Here is a 19,751-nt window from a genome sequence, read left to right as displayed (position 1 = left end):
TTTTCCGTTGAAATTTTTGACGGAATTTATTATTTTAATTTTATTTCATGACTTTATTTATTGAAGGAAAAGTAAGGCTTCCAACGGAATACATTCCGTTGAAGTTTTCAACGGAAAAAAATTCCGTTGTAAATTTCAACGGAAAAAAAAATTTCGTTGCCTTTCGACGAAGGATTATCCAACAGCAGAATTCTGTCGAAAAATGATTTTCCAACGGAATTTTCATAATTTCCAACGGAAAAGTTCCGTTAAAATTTTTGACGGAATTTATTATTTTAATTTTATTTCATGACTTTATTTATTGACGGAAAAGTAAGGCTTCCAACGGAAAAAAAAATTCCGCTGCCTTTCGACGAAGAATTATCCAACAGCAAAATTCTGTCGAAAATTCCGTCGAAAAATAATTTTCCAACGGAATTTTCATAATTTCCAACGGAAAAATTCCGTTGAAAATATTAATATTTCTAGTAGTGATACCCTCTTTAGATCTTGAGTCATCATCCCATCAATCTAAGAAATCAAATCTTGAGCGACCGTACACTTCTCCATTCTCTTGCTTAAAATAGTTTGGAGGATTTGTCCATTCTGTAACTGTTTTCTACGTGAAATTTCATCCATATATAATCATTTTCTACGAGGAGAAACAACAAATAACGTAAGAGGGCTTATGCGTTTACACACACAAAATCATATATAATTGCAAAACAATAATGATTTGCCAACATACAAACCCACTCGATTTTATACGCTTATTTATGACAATTCAATTTTTTCTTCACGCACATAAGTCATGTTCTGTGAAAAGTTCATGAGAGAATTATAAAAGAAAATAATTATTATTGTTTCCAAAAAAAAAAATAGTTATTATAAGATTTAAATTCATGCATTCTTATAATCTTATTGCATTTTTCCAACTCTACTAACAAATTTGTCTTACAATGATTTATTCAAATATTCTTTTCATTAGAATTTGTAAAATTAAGAATAAAAAAAAGTATAAACATGTCACAAAATAATATTTGTATGATATTGTAATAATATATATTTTTATAATGAAGTATGCTTTTTTATTTTTTTTTTAAAAACCATTCTATTGTTATTCAAAAAGAAATAAAAAATAAAAAAAGTATATACATGAAAGAAGTAAAAACAAAATAAGTATACAATAAAAAATATTAATTTAAAAAGGTAGCTTGTAACAATAGTAATAGAAAGAATTTTTTTATTTTTTATAAATCCAAAATCACGTAACCTGTAGAGTTCTTACTTTACGAACGTGAAGAAACCAAAGGAAAACTCTGTTTCACAATGACTCTTAACGTTACTCACGTACAAGGGAGGATAAATAAGAATATAAGAAGACCTTCAAAGAATCATAATCCTCCTAATCAAATGAGAAAATATAACAACCCACTCTAACCCCACACATTTTTATACAGGAGATAATTACATCACAAGAAACATTAAATTCTCTTGATATTGAATCTAATGTATTGCGCAACGAGGGAATGTTTGGTTTTGTTAAGTGGGTATTGTTACGCATTTGCTTAGAAATTTTAGAACCATACAGCGTAATACGTGAGGATTGACTAATGCTTGTGGAGGTGCCTATACCCCCTTCCCACATGACAGTGACTACCACACTCAATTCCACAGAAAGCGACTTGCATCTAATCAAATTGTGAAATCGCCATTGTGATTATCTGCATGATCGAAAAATAACGCAGATTTTCATAATATATCCCGCTAGTTTTCTTTGCTATACATGTACTTTGAGTCGGTTTCTCTGTTCTTGCTAAGAAAAGAAAAGGGTGAAAAAAATAAAATAAAAGAGGTTGGAGCCGAATGGATTTTTCTGTTAAAATTTATTTGTTGCCTGTCAAGTTTTTTATTTATTTATGATGTATATAAAATTATATTTTTGGTAAGATTTTATTTATTGAATGTCTATGATGAAAATGATAGAAACAAAATTATGATGAAATTTTAAAATCTATCCCCTAATGGCCAAAGCCACTTGTCCAGTTTAAATAGCACCGACATATGTTATCGGAAAACGTCGGTGCTCCACGTAAATTACTATCATAGCCTCACGCCGCCACTCTTCGTCCTGCTTAACGCGGTAAGAAACGTAGCAGTATAGATATATGGTTTAAATGAACAAATACTAAAAGCAGAAAAGCATATCTACCATGTGGAAATATTAAAATTGTTAAGGGATTTTATAATTTTAAAAATAAATGTTCGAGGTGCAATTATTTATTTGAGAATTTGTATATGTAACATTAATTGGATAAAATAAACCACAAAGATACTTACACACCACAAAGATGGACCGTGCAATTATTGCTCTTACTGATAAGGAACAAATTAGTGTCATTATTTGATGATAAAAATGCATTTATTTTTTAAAAGGAAACTCGTTAGAAAAGCAAACACACACGGTGTCAATTAATGTACAACGCGGCAACAAAGTGAAACAACACAGAAACACAAAAAAGATGGTATCCAAAACCATGTTGAAGAAAACATCAACAAGAGATTCTATACTTTGTATTAAAATAAACAAAGAAGAGACAGGTTCCATACAAAAACAATAATTTTTAAATTCAAATCCAGTTTTAGCAGGACAGGGTAATAGTTTCTTGGCAAGGTGATGCTTGAGAAATATATATGCCAAACAAAACACAAAAAGATATGGTGTTAATTAAAATGTGTCGGGGAACAGTGAAATATATAGGCCCTAGTCCTACACTTTACAATACAGAATAAAAATAAGTAAAGAGGATAAGAAAGAAACAATATGGGGCTTTTAAAATTATGCATTTTACTGTATTAAAAAAAAAAACAAAAAAAAATATGCATTTTACAATTATTATCATTAACTCAACTTATTTATGGAACGAATATGAATATGAATCTGAATGCTGACTGACTCAAAAGTGAAAGCCTTGCGGCATTACATTGCATGAACAAAGATTTGTATGTTGATTTGAACTTATAATTAAAATGATTAAAAAGAAAATAGAAAATAAAATTGTAGGTATAACTAATTCTTCTTGCCTTCTTCTCCACCTTCTTCCAAGTAAGTCTTCTTCCTTCTATCAGCCCCAGCGATGAGACAAATGAGGAAAAAACACGTGGCATAAATCCCGTGAATCTTCCAATTGGTCTTGGGCGGTTGCCGCAACACAACCCTGTGAAACACCGTCATATAATAATGTAATCCGACCGAAAAGCCCACGAAGGATTGGGCCAGGCCCAGAAACTTTGAGCCCAATCCACAATCAGTAGAAAACACCAAAAGGAGGTACATGAGAAGGAGGAGAAGGTAGAGAACATAAGCGAGAGTTTGAAGGACTTGCAGACATAGATATGTGGTCTGCGAAGTAGAGTAGAAAAACCTTAAGGGTTCAAGCCCAGTGATCAAAGAAGAGAGGCAGAGAATGAAGAAGTAGATTGAGAGATAGGCTTGGATGAAGATCAAGAGTTTTTGGAGTGAGAAGTAAGCTTTGATTCTATTGAAAAGGAGAGAGATAAAAACCAAAGGGATAAGCACGAAAGCAAAAGAAAGTGAGGTTGCAATGGTGGGTGCGTACTTGTTGCCAACATAAGGTTTGAACCCTTTTGTGATCTCTTTGTTGGCTTTGGTGATGTAAGCTTTTGAGGTTGTTGAGATTCGCTCAAGGTCTGGGATCAATGTTTGCTTGAACTTGATGGGTAGATCTTTGAAACCTGAAATCAAATCATCGTCCTCTTCTTCAAACAACCAACTAGGTGGTGCTTTTAATTTCTTGTTCTGTATGTTTGGCTTCTCAGGTTCAGTTTGATCTTCCTTGATGAACTTGTTATTGGTTTGCTTGTCCTTGTCCTTGTCCTTTGTGGCGGTGGCTTTTGTCGTTTTGTTCTTGGCTTTGGCTCCACCCCCACTTGCTTTCGCGAGATCCAATGATGTCTTGATGGAAGTGGAAACAGAGTTACTAGGTTTTGAGGAGTTGGTGGAATTGAGCTTCTTGGTCTTAAAGGTGGTGGAATTGAGCTTCTTGAGGCTGGTGTCGGTGAGTGTGGTTTTGGAGCTGAGTTTGGTTTGGTTTTTGGTGGAATTAAGGTTATTGGATTTGATGGTTTTGGTTTGGTTTTTCAAAGAAAGGTTACTTGGCGGCTTGATTAACTTGGTCTGGTTTTTGGTGGATTTCTTCTTCAAAGGTTGTTCATACTCTTCATTTTCTTCTGCCTTCAATTCCAACATTCTTCTTCTACCACCACTGATACTATTTAACTCTTTGCTCTTGAGTTGAGGTTCAGAGCAGACACTGAAGCAAAAAGAAACAAAAAAGAACAAAATAACAAATAGCAGGAGCACCTTTCTGCAACCAACGTACACGAGTGGAGCCATTATTTTGTGAAACCAAGGATTATACACACTACTAGCTTTCCTCCAAGATCTAAAGGGCCAAATGGTTTAAAAGATCTGAAGGTACACACACCAATAAGAGATTGACCCTGAGCCTAACCCGTGAATTTATATCAATTTGGGAAGAGAAAGAGAGAGAGAAAAGGGACAGCGTCGTGGAGTGTCATACACTAAAGGTAGTGAATGGCATAAGAGATAAGCAAAGCAAAATGAAGTAAGATCACAAGTATTTATTGCGATAGTGGGAGGGTGGAGAGTAGGAGACCCATCACATGGCGCATGGAAACAGTGTACACTTCCCTACCTACGCGGTTTTACACCTATTGCTTCCTTTGCTATAACTATTTTTTTTTTCTTTTCTATGAGCAACTTTATATATGCATCATGATGGGGAACTTTTCTCTCTGCACGGTGCTCAGTGGGCATCAATTTTATATTCCATTAAAACAACTCCTTGTTAGCATATTCATTGAGTTCAGAGAATGACTTAGGTAGGTCAATAAATTCAATGAGTTTGGTAACAAAGAGACAAAACAAAATGTTATGGGACCTGCCCGCCTAGCCTTGAAAGTAGAGAGTGTGTACTCCAATTCCTTAAATTCACAAAGTTCAGACACTGATTTTCATGAATTTTGACAAAATTGCTAAATTATGGTAGATTAATGCTAACTGAAAGTTGATCTTTTTCATGTGAAAAAATGGTCATGTGATCATATTATTTGATCACAATTACTCATTTAAAAATTATACATTTTTTTTTCTCTTATCTCATTATCAATGAGTGGTTGTGATCAAATAATATGACCATATGACCACTTTTCCACACGAGAGGATCCACTTCCATTCCATGCTAACTAGCACTTTTATTTTTATTGATGATCGAATTTGTGGTTAATTTTTTAATTTTGACTATAAATTATGGTTTATTATTTATTATTGCTATTATTTTCATTTTAAAATAGGATAAATCTTAAGGTAAGCTTTTATGATATTTGTTAAGATTTAAAAATAAAAAAATTAAACGAATTTTTTTTTATATATTTTTAGGAGTAAGATATACTTATCACTAAAAATATTTATCACCTTTATAACCAACTTAATTATCGTCAATTTCCGTCAATCTAACAGTTATAATTTATTGGATATATTGACAATTAATAATTAATTAATAAATGCGACCTAATAATTCTTAATAAATTATAACCGTTAGATTGACAGAAATCAATGATGATTAGGTTGGTTGTAAGAATGATAAACTTTTACGGTGGTAAGTAGGGGTGTTAACAGGCCGAGCCGAGCCGAGCTTTGGTCTTAAAAGACTAAGCCTGTGTTTAAATGTATTAGCCTGATCAAGCCTGTTACCTGTTATGAATATAATTTCAGCCTGTGGCCTATTTTATTTACAAAAAATAAAAACCTGATTTAGCCTGTTAGCCTGTTTAAAAAAAATATGACAACAAAAATTTATCCAAACAAAATATACAATCAACAGCACTAGTAATTCCATAAATATTCATACATTTAATGTATATCCAAACAGCATAATATAAAACAAAATCATTCAAAAAGTTTGTTTAATTAATAAAATGGGATAAAATGGATTAAGAAGAGAGAGAGGGCTATCATAAGTAGTATAAAAATATAAAATAAAATTTTTTAATATATTAGGCTAGCCTGAAAGGCTCTAACGCCGAGCTTTTGAACTGAGACCTTTTTATTAAACGAGCTTTTATACAAGTCCAAGTCTAGTTATAACAATCAATTTTAGATATATAAGCTAAGACCTTCACGAGCCGAGCCAAAGGCCCCTGTAAGGCCCCTGACTAGTTTAGCACCCCTAGTAGTAAATATATCCTTCCCCATATTTTTAATGTATTAAAAGTTATATTTCTTTTTAATCTTAGATCCTTAAATAGTGTCCTTAATTAGTCTTGAGCAGTGGCAGAGCCACATTGTAACCTGCAGTTGCCTTGGCACTGGCTTAATTAGCCACGTTCATTTAGCTACAGTTGAACGTGGCAAATTCTATTTCAATTTTTTTCGAAAATTAGCCACGTTTGGTCGTGGCCAAAGAACCGTAACTATTTGGGCACTAGCTGACTTGCCTTGCTGGCTCCGCCACTGGTCTTAAGGTACATATTAGCAGGATCTTCAAAATAATTGTCATTTAAGGCTTGGCTCATAAATTAAGAAAGTCATAAAATATATATAAATTTTGGAAAAACACAATTACATTTGACTAAATTATTTTTCATTCCATAAATAATCTCTCTTATTCCATTTAATGAATTTACTAAAGATATAATAAAATAATTATTTATCTTTCATTAATTTTCTAAAGTAATAAACAATTTGAAACAAATTATTTTTTCTAAAATATAAATTAATTCAAAGCGATAGAGTACGTATTTTTAATCTATGACTCACGGACACGGGACACGACACGACACGCCGACACGTTAATTCTAAAAAATGTCATATTTCGACACGTTGGGACACGTTTTGATATTAAATAAAAATTATAATATATATAATATAATTTATATTTAATACATATAAGAGTCCATAATAAGTCATACAAGTAATCAAATATTTAAATTTCATAACATAAATATAAATATAAATAATTTTTCGTACTTTGTTGATTTTTCATATCAAATTCCATAACAAAAAAAAATTAATTTATAAATTATTTCTTTTATATTTAGTTAACAAAATAAAATTAAGATTTAAAAATAAAATAAAAATTTAAAAAAAAACGTGTCCGAGCATGTCCGAACATTGACAGCGTATCAGAAAAAGTTGACTGCGTGTTAGAAAAACGTGTCAGAACATGTCTGAGAGTTGACCGCGTGTCCCCAAATATTGACCGCGTGTCCGAGCATGTCGGAGCGTGTCCGTGTCGGACACGTGTCCGACACACAAATTTTTAGAAAAGAACCATGTCCGTGCTATATAGTTTTTAATTACTTAAAGAAGAATATAATAAATTTTTTTTTAATTCCTTATACATTATAAATGCTTTACTTTTCTTTTCATATTTTTTATTCCTCTAGTCAGTATTATAAGAAAAATTATTGCATGCTCCAGTAAGATTTCCACCAATATTCATTTTAAGCACATTCACGTAATTGATTTGAGCATTACTCAATTTTATTATTTACTGTCACTTTTTTATTATAACTTTAAGCATTTATTATAAGGGAAAAATTATTCTTATGTCACATGACATAAATTTTTTCTCCTACATACCCTTCGATAACTGTGCCATCTTTTTCTTTTCTTTTCTTTTATTTTTTCAGGTGGTGAAGCCCGTTAGTTTGTTTCTATGACATGAGATAACTATCTCCTTTAACATGAGATTAATAAAACTCTTTTTATAAACAACTTGCGCTCTGAGTATTATATGTATAAGGGTATCATAGCAATTTCAATAAATTCAGGTAAATCAACTCAAAATTAATAATGAAAATATTCACGGAGCTTGTAATAAATATTCCTCATGCTCTTAGAGCATGTTAGAATTTGGTATTCATTAGCAATTTTTTATATAATAATTATAAATCCTTTAAGTTACTAAATGAAGAAATATTAAAATTCTTATATTCATAAATACTACATGCATATAATTTTGATTTAATATTCTTTTTATTAAGTATTAGAAGGATTATTATAAGCATGTTTTACAATGGCATAGTAAATCTCTTTTGTGGTAGGCCTTACTAGCAAGTACTTTGAGGGTACTTGTTAATAAGCATTTAATATCCTTTATTAAAAAAAATTAATACTAAAAAATAATAATAACTATTTATAATATGTTAAAAGGGAAGTTATAGTTGCTATCTCTTTTTCTTATTATCTCTTAATTACTACTAAATCTTAACCGTTGATTTTCATCAATTTAACGGTTGTAATTTATTGGGGCATACTTATTAATTAATTATTAATTTTCAATAAATTATAACCGATAGATTAGCGGAAATCAACGGTTAAGATTTGGTAGTAAGAAGTAGTAAGAAAAAGAGGTAGTAACTATAAACTCTTCCTATGTTAAATACTTTATTTTTTTATTTCTTAAAATCAATTATTTACGGATACGTAATTAGCATCCGTAATTTTAATAGAATTATTTAATTTTAATTTTAGAAAATGAGTTTGGTTCTCACTGTTTTATTTTATACGACAATCATACATAATTTTTGACAAATTCTGGCTATATTTTGTCCATTTTTTCAAATTATACAACATTACTCTTATTTTGAATAATGTGCGGTGGAAAATATAAATTTCAATATTGATGGCAGGGGAATTAATTAATAGACGGTTGACTCATGAAACATAATAATTGCTTCATTGATGCACAATAAAAAGCGGGTTGGGACGCATCTCAATAATAGTAATTGAGGAAATTAAGCACAAGAACCGCCTAACACTGACATTCAGATTGACATAAATAATTAGGCTTCGATCATATGGTGAATTAGGCAAGAAATCATGCATAGGATAGATTATTGGCTTAGTTTTCTTAAGTCATCGTGAACGGGTCTTTCAAAAGTAAAACTGTCACAATATTGATCTGCATTGCTCGATCTGTATAGCTAATTTATCAAAGTAGATTATGCAGGGAAATAAAAGTATGTCAAAGTAGATTGAAGTTTAAAAGAAAAAGTGCATTGATGGATTATAGACTAGCGTCCTTTAGTTCACGAACTTAGTTATTTTTTAATTTTTTATTGATATTTATAATATTATTGATTTTCCATTATATATCTATGAAATGTGTGTTGAAGAATTCAAGTGTGAATAATTGAATGAAAATGTCCCGCATTGATTAAGAATGGACTAAGTAAGCACCATATAAGTGGAAGAACCCATGCACCCAGGGGCGGACCAACATGGGGGCTAGAATGGGCTCCCGCTCTCCTCTTAAATATGAAAATATGTTCTACTATATGATATGCAATATGGTATGAAAAAGTAAAATTTTGAAAGTGCTTTTAAAAAGTGAAAGACAAGCGATGCTATTCATAAGAAAAGTGTTCCACCAGTTCATTACACCCAATTAGAGATAACTATTATTTATCAGATTCAACCTACCAACATATATAGCAGGTTTTGTTCTTGGACTGCTACCCTCCCCAGTCAATGTGAAAAGCTGGTTTTTCCATTTTATATAAAGAAGAGTTCAGTTAGTGATGCATATTCACTCTACTTGTCAAATTTGTCTATAATTTCATTTTTTATTGATTGATTATCTAATTTTCTTTTTATAATAATTAAAAGTTTGTATAGATTGTCATATCAGAACTCAAGAGAAGAGTATTTAAGTTTGACTTTGTTGGCAAAGAAAAAAGGTCAATAAATTAGTTATCAATTATTAGTTGGGACCAAATGCTAAAAATAAATAACACATTAATTAATTTAATGTTTCTGCTAAATAACAGCTAAGTGAGAAAATAAGATTATGAAAAATTCAAAGAAAATGCAATTATAACACCAGAAGGCATGAAAGTAAACAATAAAAAATTGATCTTACAAACAAAATATAGGGTCTTAAGGCAAGTTCCTCGTTGAAATAGAGGGTGCATTGGACCATTGTTACCGGAAGCAAAAAATTGACATTCTAATCAAAAAATTGGCAAATCTTTTTGTAATTTTATTAGGTTCTCCTTAACAGGTATTTTTGTATTCTTAGCGCGGTCATCCAACCAAAATTGGCATTGCCTTTTCACAATAATAATATAAATTTTCGTCCCCCGTCATATAATTTCTTGGGCCCGCCATTGCATGCACCTATTCGAAGACTATTGTGAAGGTGTCAGAATGATGCTAATCCCGACGCATTGAAGTCGAAAGGGGAAGATTTGTTAGCAGGGGAGATTTGTTAGGAATTGTTCTTTCTTTAATGCTTGGTTCAAGTTCCAAGAGATTGAAACTCTTCATTTTTTGATTCAAGGCTCGACCTTTGAGTGGTTCAATCCCCTCCCCTGTATAAACTTGTAGTGTGTGAGGTTTAGAGATATAGGAACAAGAATTTGAATACCTCTAGAAAGAAGTTTGAGTGAGACCTCTTTAGGGAAGTTTGATATTATCAACATTGTAGGTGAAGTTTGATTGTACCTTTAATGAAAGACTACGGAAGTTTGATTGTTGCAACTCATTATTCTTATAGTGGAAGTTTGATTCTGGAATAGTATCCCGTGAATTTTTACTTCTTCACATTGGAGAAGGTTTTTTCACGTTAAACAAATTGACCGTATTTTTCTCTATCTCTCTCCTCGTACATTTTACTATTTCACTTCCGCAATCGACTCAGAATCCGACTTGACCCAACAATGTGATGATTGGTTGTTTAAATTTTTAGAATCTATATAAATATTTTTTCATAAACCATTTTTTGACGTTTATTGTTATATATAGTTTAGCCAGCACCTCAACCCTTTTTATTAGTAAGAATAACGTTTTTTGACTTTAATCATTACAATTAATTTTTACACATATTTTCTAGAAAAAATGAATTTAATTAGTTATGTTACTCTTTTATTGATTTTTTAAGTTTATTTGCTAGTTTATATTCATACTTTTTAATTTAAACTTTTTCATAATGTATTATAATACAGTTTGGGCTTTTTAATAAGGGTTTATTTTGTCTGCAGTGAATGCAGATAAATTATCTGTATTGATCCCAAAATAATATCGTTTTGTGATGAAAATTAACATATTTTTATAATCATAATTTATTCTAAGTTATAATATCCTTTGTCATTATAATTTTTTTATGTTTTAATCTAAAATAATATTATTTTAAAAGTAAATATAAACAATTTATCTGCATTAAATTTTTTTAATAATTTTATTAAAATGGCACCAGATCGGGCTTGGTTATCCCAATAACTGCCTTAGTCAGAGACCAAGGTTGAAATAGTTGACTTTTGTGCACAACTGTGTCCAGTTTTACACTACGCCCATTTTTTCTTTCTTTTTTCCTTTTTTTTCCCCTTGAACATTTGTTTTCCCCCCTCAATCTCATTTCTTTATGGATCATCCATATGGTGCAAGTATAATAAAAGAAGACTTTAGAGTTTTGACTTTTGAGTAATGTTGGTCCATAACCATTACACGGAAATCCAGTCCACATTGCGAAGAATTACATGGAGTTATCGCTTTTCTTTTTTCTTTTACTTTTTCCACATTATATTTTTATAACGTAAAAGTAACCTAAAGTCTGTTGTTGCGGGAACCTAATTTGTTTGCTTTAGGATGTGTTTAGGAGTTTACAGGGTAAAAAAAGAGATCCAAAAACAAAATAGGGGAAGGAATGAAAGAAAAATGAAGGGTATTTTTTCTTCTTATTTGAGAGTTAAAAATTCTCTTCAAATATCCCAGATTTGGAAGCTTTAATTTTACATATTGTGAAGGATATTGAAGGATTTTATGAAAAAAATTCTATTTTCTTCCTCCATTTTTTTAAACTTATAAATAAGAGGAAGACATAAGTTTTTTTTTTTCATATTTCATTTTTCTTTCTACCTATAGCGTAGGCCGGCTTCTTGCATATAGATATTTGCCGGGGGAGATTGGTGCTCCTAAGGTATGCCCTTCCAGTGGATTGTTATATTCTCTGTCTATTCCATCCAGTGCTCGCATTGGAAAAAACGTTTATTCTCTTAAAAGATACAACTTTATGTCATTTGAGATTAGGTATCTAGTCTTACCATGTTTGGTAGAAGAGTTTGCAATGTTTTTCCACCAAACGTTTTTGCCCAGCAATTGATGTTCGCTTGTTAAATGGAAATATACTGCCACACAATACCACTTGGCATGTGGTATTGTGTGTTGTCCGACTAAGTGGAACAAAAAGTAACAAATATGTTGACAAACATACCCTCGTAATCTCCTACCAAATCTACTTGCAAAGTTACAGCTCATCTAACATACCCTATTCTATACAACTAATGTCTCTGAGGTTAATTTTGTTCTATTTTGCTCATCATATTATTTTTGGGTTTGTTTTTCATTATGTGTTTTGATTCACTGATTGTGCTGATAAGGAACACAATTTTATAGCAGTTACGGTGGTCAAGGTTGCCATGGGTTCTGTCAATAACAGACCAAAAAAGAGACCCGTAATGAGCCATGTGCTTCATGTTGTTGGGTACATTGTCCATATACTATGATTGAGAATAGATGTGAAGCATTGAATCCATTTTAGTTGGTTTACTTTTTTTACTGTTTTGTAAAGGTTTACAATGATTTCAAGCTGCACATCTAATCATGTGTTCCTACGTATATTGCAAAAATGGTAAAGGATGGAGGTGGCATATGTTGTGTTTAATTAGTTCTTCAAAATTTTTAAAAAGATTGTTTTGGTAATTGCAACTTATTTTTCCAATAATATTTAACCTTCAACCAAACATAGACTTACAAAAATTTACCCAATTTTCTTGGTAAAATTTTGGCCAATCAAACAACATTTTTTCGATTTTCTTACCAAACTTACTTTCTTACCATATTCCTAGTTATTATATTTTTCTAGTAATTAAAAATTTTCTCTTCAACCAAACGTCCCCTACTTAAAATATTCCCTTTCTTTCTTAAACAGTGACTCACAAATATCCTTAGTTTCCTTCTCTTTCTTGGTTAATAGTGACTCACAAATACCGTCAGGTGGTGTTTAATAGGAGGGGAATTTTTATTTTTATTTTCAAGAAAGTGGAGTGGGAAAATCATTTGCCCATATTTGTTAGGAGGAAGATTAAAAATAAGGTTGAGAAAATATTTGTTTCCATCATTTGCTTTTTCACATAGAATTGTTATGGAAGGTTTCCATCGATAGAATGAAAAAAATAAAAAATAAAATTCCATGCGGTGGAAAAGTCATCACATAGCATCAATAAAATTAATCTAATATCTGCTGAAAAATTTTGGCCTATCAAATATCTTTTAATATCTTACCCGAGAAAAAAAAAATCTTACTATATTTCCATAAATCATTTTTTTCCTATAATTTTTTTTTCTTATTTAGCAAACGCTTCTTTAATTTCTGCATAATATAGACTTTTGAAATTCGTGTTAGAGACGACAAATAAGAGTATTAATAGATGAAGATTTAGTTTATCGATAAATATGCATTAATAGCTAGTAAGAGAAAAGAAAAATATTTACTATCTCATAAATTTTGGAAGGAATAGAATATTTTGATATAGGTGTCAAACTAAAAAATTTGATACAAAATTTCAACAATTGATTTCTTATAATTTTCTTAAGACATTTCTAATGAATATTAAGGAATTAACAGTATAAATTATTAAATAAGAGGTGAGTAAATAAAATAAAACAACTAAGTTAACAAATATTAAAACTTGTAAATTAATACTTGAGACACATTACAAAAACCAATTAAGATATGTATCTGTCAAAACTCAGTAATGGAGCAGAGGGGATTGGAATGGGTGGTCATCTTGAAATTTAAAATATTTAAAAATAGTGAAGATGTTTTTTTGTCTTTTTCTTTAAGTAGCTGATTTTCGCCCCTGAAATTTGATTTATTTGCTCCCTTAATAAGATTCAATAAAAGCAAATAGGGACCGACATTTAACATTGTATAATAATGGGATGAGACCTACCAGCATTTGGCGTGAAGCGTGGCCGTGGACTAAGCCAAGTGCACTGTCGGTGAATCAACTTGTATTTTCGAGCCAGTCAGTCAATGAATTCTTTTTTGTCAGTTACTTTTACTCAAGAATATATTTTTTTAAGTATATAATATAATTTATAAAAATTTAGAAATATATATATATATATATATATATATATATATATATATATATATATTTGAATAACCAGTGGTGGAGCTAGCATGGCAAGTCAGCTAGTGCCACAAAATTCAGCTAGTACCCAAATAGCTACGGTTCTTTAGCTACGACCAAACGTGGCTAATTTTTGAACAAAATTGACACAGAATTTGCCATGTTCAAGTGTAGCTAAATGAACATGACTAATTAAGCCAGTACCAAAACAACTGCAGGTTAGAACGTTTTTTATTTTTTTTGGGTAATCAAACAGCAAGTAATTAATTATAATTAATTTACTCAAGCAAAATCCTTCATTCTTCCAAACGGAAATTTCGAATTTGGCCTTCACACTTCTCACTCAGTTTTGCTAATCTTATCCGAATTGTTTTAGCTATGACATCTGTCCCTCTATATTAATTATGGAAAATATATGCATCATTTTAAAGAATGTAAAATTATGTTATTTTCAATGAGGGAAATAGATAGATTATAAAGGAGAGAGAATAGACAAAAAAAAGTGATTCTATTTTTTTTATGATAGTGAAATGACACATATTATGTCATTTAAAAAGATAAATATTTTTTTCATTAATTATTGCACAAAACCATCCATAATTAACTACAAACAAACAATATTCAACTGCCTTAGTCAATAATATTATACACGGAATGTATTGGAGAATATAGAGTCATGCATTCTTCTTTTTCTTCATTGGATGAACAGGTTGTGTTCTGTGTTTTAAAAATCTTTCATCTTTGTTTTGATCATTTTAGTTAACGTTGTTGACATAAGTTGGCTCCATTCTTTTGTAGGGTGGTAGGATCCACCGGAGAATTTATAAAGTAAAGAAGTATAACAAAATTAAAATTAACTCGATGTTGTATGAATATATTTTCTATTCTATTTGGATAGTTTGTAAAATAGAAAAAATGGAATTGCTTCAAAAAAAATATGAAAAATATACATATCTAAAAAAAAAAGAGAAATAAATATGAAATAAACTATAATATAAAAATAGAATAAGAATAAAAAAAGGGAGAGGGGTTAGTCTTTATTCTTATATTTCATTTGTAGTCAAAGGTACCTTGCAGATGCGGAATAAAATCAACGAAGGAGAGTGCTATTTTATAAAAAAAATTGGAGTTGGATTCAATAGCGATGTGTTTAGGCCAACCAAGCATCAGTATCGTTTGTCTTTCAACTTGACGACTGATGTTAAATCAATTGTTGTTTTTGATATTTGTGCGAGTGATTTTGATTTTGTTGATTATAACATCATTGAGAAAGAAACGTCTGACTCCCCTTATTTAGTCGGTAATAGATTCTTCCTCACTGTTATCCTTTTTTTAATTATTGCGGGTTTTATTTTTTTCCCATACTCTTTGCTGCCATTCTGTGGAAACCTTGCTGACGTGTTGCACTGTGGTTCAATTTCACCGTTGTGTTCACACAACAAATTTTAAAAAAGTTTCCTTTAATGGTAAATCGGTGAATATAATAAATACAAAAAAAAATTATATTTTCAATGGACAGGATTTGTTACTTTAAATCAATGGTCAAGATTGCTTATTCGTTTGTGTTTATTAATGTATTTGTTTGTTCTTTTTAAGTAGGTTTTAATCGTTTTGTTTTTTTTAATCTTTAATCAGTTTAATTCAAAAACTTTACATTTTTTAAAGAATACAATTCTATTTACTCGAAAAAAAAAATTAATTACTAAAAAAAAAACACTCATACATTTCCCGACCTTTGTTCTTTATTTTCAGATTTTTAAATTTGAATCTTTTATTAACCTCTTGATTCAGTGGAATCAGGTATGAGTGTTTTGTTATTAGAAAAAACTTCTGTTTTATTCAATGAATGACTGTTTTGTTATTTAAAAAAATGACTGTTTGGGACCTTTGAAATACTGACAAAATGAGTTCGGCCCGGAGAGCCGACCCACCATGCCAAACAAACCAATTTTTTTTCCCGTGCATCGGCACGGGTAATTCACTAGTTTTAAAGAATGTAAAATTATGTTATTTTCAATGAGAGAAATAGATAGATTATAAAGGAGAGAGAATAGACAAAAAAAAAGTGATTCCATTTTTTTTTATGATAGTGAAATGACACATATTATGTCATTTAAAAGGATAAATATTTTTTTCATTAATTATTGCACAAAACCATCCATAATTAACTACAAACAAACAATATTCAACTGCCTTAGTCAATAATATTATACACGGAATGTATTGGAGAATATAGAGTCATGCATTCTTCTTTTTCTTTATAACGATTAATTTAGCGAAGATTTGTTGTTTGTATCATATTAATATGGGGAATTTTTTTTATGTTGCATGAGGAAAAAATAATTTTCCTGCACTCAAAAAAGAAAGAGAAAAGAGAAAGAATAGAAAAAAGAAAAAAAAATTAAAATGGGTCTCTTATAAAAATTATGTGAATAGGAAGATTGTGTTTTTTATGCAACTTAAGAAAAACAATTTCCTGTTAATATATACTAGTTTGATTTGACTTGTGAACTAGTAGACATGTGCAATATGATTTATCATAAAAAAAAATTCCAACTGGGGATAAGAAAATTATAGCCATGATCTTCATAAGGATAGTGTTCTATCAGCTTTGATGCGGTAGTGTGATCCCAATGTCTGGATAATTGCTGTGTCAATATAATCATTTTTCATTTTTCTTAGAAATAAATTTTTGGTACTACTGCTGTACCAATGATTCAGTGCATTCTTCTCTTGTTATAACCATGATTTCCATAAGAATGATCACTGATTGAGGTTTTCAACAAGCCTTGATACTAAAGTTATAATAATAGCTGCCTTTTAACTGAATTTCATGGCATATATTCTCTTGGAAGGATACACTGATTAAGAGTGATAATGTTGGCAAACCTTCCTCCCTCTTATTATTCCGCTCTAATTAATAGTAGGATTCTATGCCTTCTTTGTTTTTGTTTATGCAATAAAATATAAAAAAATAATTTTAACTCAAAAATTTAAGTTGTCAGATGAAGTTTATATTAATAATTTTATATTATATTTTTCTAATTTAAAATATCTCTTGTATATAAAAAAACAACTTGTGAGAAGTCCAAACTCCGAGTTGACTGTTGATGTGGTTGACAATCACTTTTTGTTGTTGGTGATCTATTTCAATCGCTTCGTGACTAATTCGATTCAGGAAGAGTTTTGAGACTAAGGTTTTAAATTTTTTCAAAGACGATATTGAAAATGATCGAATACATGCTCTTACCTTCCCCACTTAGTTTCCTAATACTAACTGAGCTACTATTATTTCGTATTGATAACCATTTTGTGAAAAAAGAAAGATCACCAAAATACAGCCTGGAATCAATTTAAGGGTCATACGTTTGAGATATCTTTCGCAGTAGACACTGGCAAAACGGAATTAAGTTTTCCTCAAATCAATTCATTTGGTGCTGAGAATATAGGCAAACAAAGATTTTGACTTCAATGTTTTTGTCTCTTTTAATTCTTGCGTCGGACGGTATGTGAAATTTTTGAAAAAAATGAAAGCCTGGCATCAGAATTAAGAAATAAACAATACTTTCTGTGTCATAATCCCATTCCTAATGCAAGGGAAAAAACTATTGTATAATAACGATATGAACATTTTAGAATTAGACTCGCGGTCTGTCCGTGGAAATTTGAAACGGATTTGGATTTTCTCACGTAGAAAAATGATTATATGATCATGTTATTTGATCCCAATCATTTATTTAAAATTATATATTTTTTTCTCTTTTACTTCATTATCAATGAATGGTTGAGATCAAATAATATCATCACATAACCATTTTTTTGCCCGAGAGGATTCAAATTCATTTAAAGCTCAATATCTGCGACCAAAACATAAGAGGATTCGGTTTGTGGGGAACATACATGAGAAGCCAATAATTACGAGACCACATTTTCATTTCTCTTTTATGAAGTCAAAAGATGTTGATAACGGAGTGGCCCCAGCCCCTGCGCAGGTTGGATTATCAATGTTTCGAAAATTTATTAGTCTTTTCAGGCTCAAAAATTCTAAAAACAATATCAGCAATCTTAGAAGAAGGAATGAAAGAGAGTAGATGAATTGAAAACAGAATAATGTTCAACAAAGAGTAAAAATAATTAATACTTATTTGGTTGTTGGAATACAAGTTAAGCAACACAATTAATAAAAAGCAAACTCATGCTTGGCAAGAAATAAAAAGCAAATAATAATGTTCGTAGGAAATGATTTCAAAAGTCATGGCACATGTGTCTCACATGGCAACTTGTACATTAAATGCTTAGTGTTGGATTTTCCTTGGTTTATTGTATTCGTAACTGATTCTATTTGAAAGTCCAGGAAGGGAAGACCATTTGAAGTTCGTTGGAAATTCCACGGGCCAGGAAGGACAAAACCTATATATTTTTATATTATTCAAGTTAAAGATTGAGTTTAAAAAGTGAAATGGGGTGAGAGAGGCTCGAACTCTCGACCTCAGGATAACTCAGAAGCTATGAGACCTACGCGCTAGCCAACTGCGCCACCACCCCGGATATTGTGAGGCCTATTCGCTATTATAAGACTATTTTATCAAAGGGTTCAGTGTATATTATTCAAAAGGATACAATTTGTGTTCTTTTAAGTAATTTATACAGAGTATGACTGTGTAATTCTAATTTTTTTTTTATTTTACACGTTAGCGATGTGATTAAGAAGAGAGAAAAAGAAATAACTTTTTAAATTTATATAAAATATGACCGATCATACTTTGTGTAAATTATCTAAAATGATAGTTTTTTTAAAAATCCAAATGGTCCATGTTCTTTTCCCATGGATAACCCATGTGAATCATGCTGCTTTCTTTACCATGCATCCATCTTATGCAGATATAATTCGATTAATGAATCCAGCCTTACTTGCTCCCCATCCCTCAGGCATGTAAAATAAAGGCAGTGGTGAAGCACCATTGGAATGTGAGCCAATGTAGCATAGAGTGCCTGATGTGGCTTTTTCCTTGAGTATCAAGAGGATCCTTTTGGATCAAACGGTGATAGCTCAGTTGGAGTATGAGAGCAAAGCAGGTGGGGATAAGAGTATGTGTTCAAATCTCCCTAGTATCACCTTTAGGAGAGATTTAAAACTTTAATCCTGAATCCATTGCGAATCGAATTAGTTGCGAAACAATGAACTGATTGGAATATTTTCAAAAAAAAAAAACATGATCCTTTTGGTTTTGAATTATTATAACCATAAACTCCAGAATTAGGATATATATAAAGGAAAAGATCCATTTATATTTTTTTTTTATAAATTACATTAAGTATGACCGGTTAGACATAGTGTAGTTTGTAAGAGTTTGTAAACAAAAAGTTTATAAATAACTTTCCCCTATATATAGATATAGGGTTTAGTGGATCTACATTGATTGGATCTAAAATTTGGCGCGATAAAAAAATTATAATTATGTACTATATATAGTATATAGTTATAATATTAAAGTTATATTTTTCCTCTCTTCGGGATTTTAACTATG

At 30.6% G+C, this 19,751-nt stretch overlaps 1 protein-coding gene and 1 non-coding gene across 2 annotated transcripts; both read right to left on the bottom strand.

Annotated features, from left to right (window-relative positions):
• Nucleotides 1–2,928: 2,928 nt before the first annotated feature.
• Nucleotides 2,929–4,899, bottom strand: LOC133283715 (uncharacterized). The gene has a single exon (XM_061480621.1). The coding sequence runs from the start codon at nucleotides 4,394–4,396 to the stop codon at nucleotides 3,050–3,052; it is 1,347 nt and encodes a 448-aa protein (XP_061336605.1). The 5' UTR covers nucleotides 4,397–4,899; the 3' UTR covers nucleotides 2,929–3,049.
• A 13,784-nt stretch (nucleotides 4,900–18,683) lies between these two features.
• TRNAM-CAU (transfer RNA methionine (anticodon CAU)) lies at nucleotides 18,684–18,768 on the bottom strand. The gene is given in 2 exon segments: nucleotides 18,684–18,719; nucleotides 18,731–18,768. It is a non-coding gene; the product is annotated as a tRNA-Met (tRNA).
• Nucleotides 18,769–19,751: the final 983 nt, after the last annotated feature.

The sequence above is a fragment of the Gastrolobium bilobum genome, unplaced genomic scaffold (assembly GCF_033153095.1).
Source record: "Gastrolobium bilobum isolate Gb01-03AN ecotype WA unplaced genomic scaffold, APGP_CSIRO_Gbil_v1 utg7888, whole genome shotgun sequence".
Classification (NCBI taxonomy): Eukaryota; Viridiplantae; Streptophyta; class Magnoliopsida; order Fabales; family Fabaceae; genus Gastrolobium; species Gastrolobium bilobum.
The sequence above is the reverse complement of the archived record's forward strand: the minus strand, read 5'-3'. Positions and strand labels throughout refer to the sequence as shown.